General features: G+C 38.6%; 1 protein-coding gene across 1 annotated transcript; it reads right to left on the reverse strand.

Annotated features, from left to right (window-relative positions):
• Nucleotides 1-1,517: 1,517 nt before the first annotated feature.
• Nucleotides 1,518-4,806, reverse strand: mc4r (melanocortin 4 receptor). Its single transcript, XM_024279546.2, has one exon. It carries the CDS (start codon nucleotides 4,269-4,271, stop codon nucleotides 3,318-3,320), a length of 954 nt encoding a protein of 317 aa, XP_024135314.1. The 5' UTR covers nucleotides 4,272-4,806; the 3' UTR covers nucleotides 1,518-3,317.
• Nucleotides 4,807-8,967: the final 4,161 nt, after the last annotated feature.

Genomic DNA, 8,967 nt, shown 5'->3' on the forward strand with positions numbered 1-8,967 from the left:
TATGATTTTTTACGTATTGTATGCAATTTTGCATTTTTTTTCCCGGCGATTCTTCAATTTTTTACTCACTTTAAAACCTGCAGTATTAGTACCAAAACGTTTAATATGTGAATGACATTCATTTTTATTTTATTTTAGTATTTTAGCAACATGCTAACATTTTTGGCTAATTTAGCATCTACTGAAGTTTTTTCGGGGGTAATTGTAAGTTATGCTAATATTTTAGCAACATGCTAACGTGTTTGGCTCAATTGGCATCAACTGAGGATTTTGGGGCTTTTTTTTTTTTTAGGTAAGCTAACATTTGAGCAAAATTCTCACTTTTTTGGCTAATTTGTTCATAGTTCATACCTTTATGCATTTTTAAATTGTACTATTTTTTTTTTCCTTTTTCAAGAAATTCCTCAATTTTTTGTGCACTATCTGCAACTTTAAGTCCTTTAGCAATTTTAGCAATATGCAAAAAGCTTTAGCATTATCAGCAAACCACTTCAGCAATTCAAATCAAGCTTTTCAGCATCTTCAGCAAAAAGTATTCACATCAGCATTATCACACGTAATGCAACTTTTCTACTCAACTTACCCATGATATCAAAACAAAAACGAAGCTCCTGTCGACTATCGTGGAAAAATGCACATGTAGCGGGAACTATAGGAGAGAGCGGAAGTTGTGCACACTTCACTTTGCGGGGCTTCCATGTCCAGTGTGAACCTAGCACAAGGGTCGCAACGGTAAAAGAGCCATTTGGGCTCGTTTTCTACTGATCAAAACCTAGAAGGAGCCGCATTGACTTACTTTAGCCTTTAAGAAATTTGGATTTGCACTCATAATCTTCTTTTTATTTTTTTATTATGAAAATGTTTTATTTTTTTGGAACAAACAAAAGCAAAAAATATAAAAAGAGAAACTAGCATCTCTCATTTATTTTTTTTTTTACGTTTTTACCATTACTTGCAAAAAAGCAAGCTTGTTGCTTAATTACTAGGTAAACTTCAAATTATAAATTAATTAAATTAATTAATTAAATTAATTTTAATTAATTATTTAAAACTCAAAATTAAAATAGAAACTAATTAGAGGCCAAATCTGACAAAAGAATTTTTAAAAAGCTAGCTTGTTGCTTAATTACTAGCTGAACTCCATAATAGCCTGAAATTCATCACTGAACTAAATTAGTCCAAAATGTTGGCGTGTTGCTAAAATAGAAGCTAAATTCCAAATTATCCAAAAATATTTCAGTAGATAACAAATTAGCTGAAAACATCAACATTTTACTAAAATATTAGCTAAACTCCAAATTAGCATAAAATTCCTCAGTAAACTAGATTAGTCAAAAAATGTTAGCAAGTTGCCAAAATAGAAGCTAAAACTCTAAATTAGCCTAAAAACCCCACTAGATAACAAACTAGCCAAAAATGTTAGTATATTGCTACAATAATAGGTAATCTCCATTTTTGTTATTATTGTTATTATTTTTTTATTATAATTATTATTATTTTATTTTTCTTCAGCCAGAGAGCCACCATGGAGAGATAGAAGAGCCACATGTGGCTCTGGAGCTGCAGGTTACAGACCCCTGACCTAGCATAAGGCTCTAACTGTTAAAAAAAAAAAAATATGGATTTATTAATCAGTTTGTCTGGATCTGAAGGAGCCCACACCATGATACTCTCTGAAAGTGAGTCTAAACGTTTGCACATGCCCTCCTTCCACCACATTCCTCCTTTGATCCAGATGTTTGTCTTCTTGAGGTCTCCAGTGGATCCATGCTCGTCCAAAGGTCTCTTTCTGACTATTGAATCATGAACTTAGTCTCAATTTCTTTCTTTTTTACTTCTTCTGCCTCCTTATGACCTCCTGGATTATGTGTCATAGTCTCAAAACCCTTTTGGTCCCTCGTTCTTGAAGGTTCTTCTCTGATTATTACAGTTTAAATGAGGTTCTCTGGAGTCTCACAGCTGTCTCTTTATCTTTAGAAACTATCAGTGACTTGTTTCTCATCCGTTTTTACATTTTACAAAAACCTTTTTTATGTACTTTTCCATTTTTTGCCCTTTATTTTCTTGATTTAACCTTTCAGCACAGATTCATCCTGGGTTAATCAGGTGACATAAAGGATTCTGGGTAATCAGGTTTAATTCATGCATGTATTTTGTCTTTTAGAAGTGGGCGGCAGGATCAGTCGGGATCTGGAGCCTGAAGAATGAGAGGCAGCACAGCTGAGGCTTTATGGTTTATTGAGTGATTTGTACAAACACCGGTACAGTGGCACACACATCACATTCCCAGCGGGCCACATTTCCATTAACATCAAACTTGTTGTGCAATTTAAAGCTCAAGGGTGCCGTTCAAGTCTATAAGGTGATAAATAAATAAGGCAACACTGAAGAGGTTTCACAGACGCACGACAACTATAATTCTCAAACGCTGTCGGAGAAAATGCTTCTAGTTTTACATCACAGTGCAGCGCGTTTAAGGCAGCAATGAAAAGCAACAGGTTACACAAACACATCACAGAAAAATAGACGTTTTTATCGTCACATAGACATGCTTCAAGTGAATGTGTCAATCCACGTGTGCAAATTCACTCAAATATACACAAAAATCACAAATATCTGACTTGAAAGTGGAAAGATTCTGGTTGGGTTACCTGGTCCAGACTGGGAGAACGACCCCAAAAAAGTCAGCAATTGATGAATAAAAAAATAAATAACTTAAATAAATAAGATAAGTTTTGATTCATTTTCTTATATGAGGTACTTTGTGACAAAACAAAACCAACATGAAGGATGCATAATGGTCGTTTCATTAGTGCCTGAGAAATTCACAATTTTAGACTTTTTTCACATTTCTAATCCTATTTATCGTCTGGAAGATGGACCTGAGGGGTTTTTTGTTGCTTGTGCTCCTTTGTTCAGTCGTTTTATCATCATTCCAGGGATCTGATGGAGTCTCCATGAAACATCTTCACACTGTTCTGGCTCCATTCACCACAATCCGAGTGCATCTTAGAACTAACATTACCAAAGATGAAATGTTTCTGCTTTTTTCTCTTGATGCCGGTGGTGTGTTCACGAATTGTCAGAGGGGCGGTTTATGGCAAGCCACAGGGGTCAATAATCGCCATATTGGCCATGAAAAGCGCCTCTGTCCATCGTCCTCCGTCTCAGGTTGGGCTCCTGCTGCTGCCGTCAGGTCATCTCTGAAACCTTTCGTGTTCCAGTGGAATCCAGAGGTTGGAGCCGTTTTCTTTCATAGGCGTTCCTGCTACACTCCTGCAGAGTTTCTGAAGTTGTCTCAAACACAGTCGCACAAATCACACACACAGGAGAGCGTTGGAGCAGCAGAAGATCTCCTTGAAGGTTTTTCTCATCTCCTGGCTCCGGAACGCGTAGATGATGGGGTCGATGACGGAGTTGCACATGATGAGGATGAGGTACATGTTGAAGTGCGACATGAAGCAGGTGCAGTAGGGGTTCCTGGGGCAGGTGATCATGAGGATGAGGTGCAGGAAGAAGGGCGCCCAGCACACCACGAACACTCCCAGGAGGATGGTGAGGGTGATGGCGCCCTTCATGTTCGCCCGCTGGTGGATGGGCGCGTTGCCCGGCAGCGCGGCGATCCGCTTCATGTGCAGGCGCGCCAGCAGGAACATGTGGACATAGAGGGAAGCCATGAGCACCAGCATGGTGAAGAACATGGTGATGAGACATATGAGCACCGTGGTGCTCTCCGAGTAGATGATGAAGAGGATACCCGACATGATGCAGCACGTCCAGATGCTGCTGATGACCACGGCTGCTCGCCGCAGCGTGACGATGTTGTGGTATCGCAGGGCGTAGAAGATGGTGATGTAGCGGTCGACGGCGATGGCCAGCAGGCTGCAGATGGAGGCCAGCAGAGAGCTGCAGATCATGGAGTCAAAGACGTTGTCCATGTTCTTGATCAGCGTGACGGGGATGCTCAGGTTGCCTCCGTTGATGAGCGCTATGACGATCGTCTCGGACGCGTTGGAGACGCTGACCAGCATGTCGGCCACCGCCAAGCTGCAGATGAAGAAGTACATGGGGGAGTGAAGGTTCTTGTTTTTGACGATGGCGGCAACGACCAGGATGTTTTCCAGGAGGCTGATGATGCCCAACGTGAGGAACACCTCTGTGGAGATCAGGAGCTGCTCGTAGCATCCCGCCGACGAGTCCTTCTGCCCCGCCAAGTCGGGAGGGAGCGTGCCCGAGGAGAGGCTCCTATTCGGGACCAGAGTGGAGTTCATGATGGTTCTAGCAATCCAAGAAAAAACCTTCCCTCTCTTTTTCAGAAGGCAGTCGTCTGTAGATGTTTTTGTTTTCCCGTTCTGGTTCGATAAAACCCTAAATCAAGTCTGAGGAATCAGGGGGTTCTTCATCACTGCGCTCCAGCCGGCAGAGCATCGCTGCACAAGCCTCCTCGCTCTGTCTCTGCCCTCAGCTTCTCTGTTTTATTATAGCAACCCCCCACCCCATCCTGTCTGCTCGCCGATAAGGAGGGAGGAGGAGGAGGAGGAGGAGGAGGAGGAGCCAGGTCCACCAAATGCATGAATGGAATTTTTACAGTGACTGCTGCAGCCCATCTTATCTGATGGGGGATTTTAGATTAAAAAATTAATCACAATTGTTTAAAAAAAAAAATATATATATATATATATAGATATATATATATATCTAACACTGAAGGAATGAAAACCTTAGTTTCAGTTTGTGGATAAATCTGCACATAAATATAAAAAGTTTCCACGTTTTAATTGTTTTTTAAATTAAAACTTTGTTAAAACTTTGTCTCACCGATGAATTTTGCTGCTGGTCAGCTGGTTTATGAACATATATGAAGCTGACATGAAACTAACGCCTGTCTTAGTCAGAGGCTTGTTGTCATGAACACCAGCTGCTGAAACACTCACAATGAAAATAAACACGCTCACATTAAAATAGGAAATATGTGAGCGTCTGACAGTTCGCCCTCTTAGGACAGAAAGTATTCGATCACACAGAAATAATAAATGTAACTGTAATCTATTATTCTGAGGAGGAAAAAGGTTTGGACATGAGGACCAGTTCAGAGTCTATAAAGAATCCAACAAGAAGGTCTAAAACGAATCCAAGAGATGAAAGATGAAGATTCTGAAGGGACTTACAGTAGACCAAACACTTCAGCATCCCTAACACGCTCCAATTAAGCAAAAACTGGAAACATGTCTAAATTAGCCAAAACAGCTAGCATAATACTAAAATGTTAGCATAACTTCAAATTAGGCAAAAAACTGGAAACACGTCTAAATTAGCCAAAACAGCTAGCATGATGCTAAGATGTTAGCTTAACTTCAATGTCGGCTAGAAAACTGGAAAAAATTCTAAATTAGTCAAAAATAGCTAGCATGATGTTAAAGCGTTAGCTAAACTCAAAATTAAGCAAAAAACTAGAGACATGTCTAAATTAGCCAAAAAGAGCTAGCATCATGCTAAAATGTCAGCTAAACTCCAAATTAAGCAAAAAAAACTGGAGACATGTCTAAATTAGCCAAAAACAGCTAACAGATTCTTAAGTGTTAGCTTAACTCAAAATTAATTAAAAAAAACTGGAAACATTTCTAAATCAGCCTAAACAAAACAGCTAGCATAAAACTAAAATGTTAGCATAAGTTCAAACTGAGCAAAAAATTGGAAACATGTCAAAATTAGCCAAAACAACTAGCATAATACTAAAATGTTAGCTTAACTTTAATGTCGGCTTAAAAACTGGAAACATGTCTAAATTAGCCAAAACAGCTAGCGTGATGCTAAGATGTTAAATAAACTCCAAACTGAGCAAAAAACTGGAAATATGTCGAAATTAGCCAAAAAGAGCTAGCATGATGCTAAAATGTCAGCTAAACTCCAAATTAAGCAAAAAAACTGGAGACATGTCGAAATTAGCCAAAACAACCAACATAATACTGAAATTTAAGCCAAACTTCAAACTTGGTTGGAACGCTGGAAACATTTCTAAATTGGTCAAAAACAGCTAACAGATTCTTAAGTGTTAGCTAAACTCAAAATTAATAAAAAAAAAAAAACTGGAAACATTTCTAAATCAGCCAAAAAAACAGCTAGCATAATACTACAATGTTAGCATAACTTCAAATTAGGCAAAAAACTGGAAACACGTCGAAATTAGCCAAAACTGTTAGCATAATACTAACATGTTAGCTTAACTTCAAATTTGGCTAAAAACCTGCAACATTTTTTAATTTAGTCAAAAACAGCTAGCATTATGCTAAAGTGTTAGCTAAAGTCAAAATAAAGCAAAAACAATGGAAAAATGTCCAAATTAGCCAAAAACAGCTAGCTGCATGTTGTTGAAATAAAAGCTAAATGCCAAATTACCCTAAAAAATCAAGTAGTTGCTGATCATTGTGATCAGTGTCTCTATCTCTAGCTTGAGTTGAATATTCTGTTAGCCTCGCTGTTTTTGTTTAGACATAATCTGCTTAATTTTTACTTGGGATATGAACCAAAAAGTGGAAAATTGTTCTGGTTCTGGATGTATTGCGATGTGCGTTGTAACGTGAGGCACATATCGGGATACGTACAACATCACCAGAATACAAACCTCTACTGAGCAGTAAATTATAATGTAGAGATGAATGGCTTTCAGTGTCAAATAAAACAGTAAACAGTTTATGAAATCATCACTACAGACCTGCATCATTCATTTAATCAGCAAAAAGATGGAGATGATCCAGAATCTGCACCTGTTTGGCAGAACCTTAAGGATTTTAAGGTTAAAAATAAATTTAAAAAAGTTTACAGTGACAAACTAAAAGTCCTGACTTAAAAGGGTCAATCAAGCTCAAAGCAGCTTGATTGACAGCTGAAACCTGCAGTGAACATGAAGAAAAAACAAACACAGAACATCTTAACAAAAAGAAAAGAAAAATCTATTACTGTTTATGCTAAATGTCAACAATTACTTGAAATAGTGAACTTCATAACTGGACACACACACATAAACCTTGTGTGCACACATACTGTATGTAAACATGCCTATCACAGTTCTCAGAGTCAGTGAATGCACCACGACTGAAGTTACCACCCCCATTGATTTTAATTGGTCCTTCGTGTTGGCCCCGCCCCAATGCGCCACAATGGGGACCAAAAGTTTTGAAATTTAAATTTTCAGCTTCGAAACTGAAAAACAAGAGGTGAAAGTTTTGAAGATGAAATTTTAAGTTTTTAACCTAAAAAACAGAACATTTGAAGCTGGAAATAACTAAGCTTATTTTTGAAAAGCAAAAACTTTTTGACATTTGTTTTATTTGGATTTTTAATAATATTGGCACCAGTCTGGCTCCATAGAAGCCTCTCTGAAAGCTTTGACGATGTTCAGAAGCACCTGAGACCTTGTGACCTTCGACCTTCAGGCTCCTGGGATCAGTCATGGAGGTCGGACACAGAAGGGTTCTAACTAATCTGAGATGTCAGAGTGAGTTTTCATAGATTGAGGAGGCGGATCTGAGTTCATTTGAGGAAACTTTATGTCTCCTCTGAGGTGTGGACAAGTTGTCCCCTTTTCCATGGGAACCGGCGTCGATCGGCTCACACAGATGAGCTCAGCTCGGAAGCGTCTCCGCCTCACACAAATCGTTGACGTGAATAGATGACACAGATCTTTTTTTACCTTTGGATCTTGTTTTTCTGCATCTGAATCATCTGTTTAATTCCAAACTGCTGTTTGGAAGCTGCTGCGGTTTCTGGAGTTTGTGACAGAGACTAAATTAAACTCATTTAACCTGATCTGGGCTTTTTATTGACAAATTCAGAGTTTCTGCACAAACATTATGAGGCGTGTTTTCGTTGGATGTGCAGAGTTCCTCCCAACTCCTGACTGACTTAGAATAGCCCCCAAGTGGTACCTCAGTGAAGTGCGATGGATCCTTTAAGTCTTGAAAGTCCCACTAGAATAATCTTTTGATCTATTTACAAAGTGTCTTTTAATGAAGATTATGTCGTTTGTAGCCAAATAAAAAAATAAATACATTTCAAGGACATATTTTTTGTAGAGCTGCAGGAGATCATTAGAAATTCACCTCTGAATTGTTCACCTTTTAGTCTATAAGACATTAGTTTATAGCTTATAGACCCTCACAACCCCAACCTAACATTAAAAACGACGAGTGATATCTGAGCTATTATACAGATTATACATATTATAGAGCATCTATACAGATGTTCATGGATCTATTTGTCTGCAAGTGAATGCATCAAAATGGGGCGAAGCTGGAAGTTTGTATACTGGCAATTTTAGTTTGTATGCGACTGCAAGTTTTCCCAAACAATATTATTCCATGTGCTCTAATTTATCACAATTTAAATACAGAAATTCATGTAAATACCTATTTTATAGACACAGTAAGCAGCTGCATAGACTGGTGGACCTCACCTCTGGCTCGTCTTAGCCGTGCACCTCGCCTCTGGCTCATCACGTCTGGGGACCTCGCCTCTGGTTCATCTCGGCCGTGGACCTCGCCTTTGGCCCATCTCTGCCGTGGACCTCGCCTCTGGCTCATCACGTCTGTGGACCTCACTTCTGGCTCATCCCGGCCGTGGACTTTGTGGACTTTATAGACGTAAAATGTCCAAAACTTTTTGCTATTCAAAAATAAACTTTCAAATGTTCTGTTTTTTAGGTTTCAATAGTCAAAATTTCAATTTCAGAACTTTTTTTCACTTCAACTCTTCTTTTCCAGTTTTGCCTCAATTTCAGTTTCAAAGCTTTATGACATCTGAAATTCTCAGTTTCTGTGGATTTGATTGGTCCTTCGTTTTATCTCCGCCCCAACAAGTCACAACGGGATTTTGAAATAGAAATTTTCCAATTCAAATCCAAAAAAAAAAAGAGTTAATAGTAAAAAAAAAAAGTTTTTAGAATTGAAATTCTGAGTTTTGAAACCTAAA

This window comes from Oryzias melastigma, linkage group LG20 (assembly GCF_002922805.2).
Source record: "Oryzias melastigma strain HK-1 linkage group LG20, ASM292280v2, whole genome shotgun sequence".
NCBI classification, from domain to species: domain Eukaryota; kingdom Metazoa; phylum Chordata; class Actinopteri; order Beloniformes; family Adrianichthyidae; genus Oryzias; species Oryzias melastigma.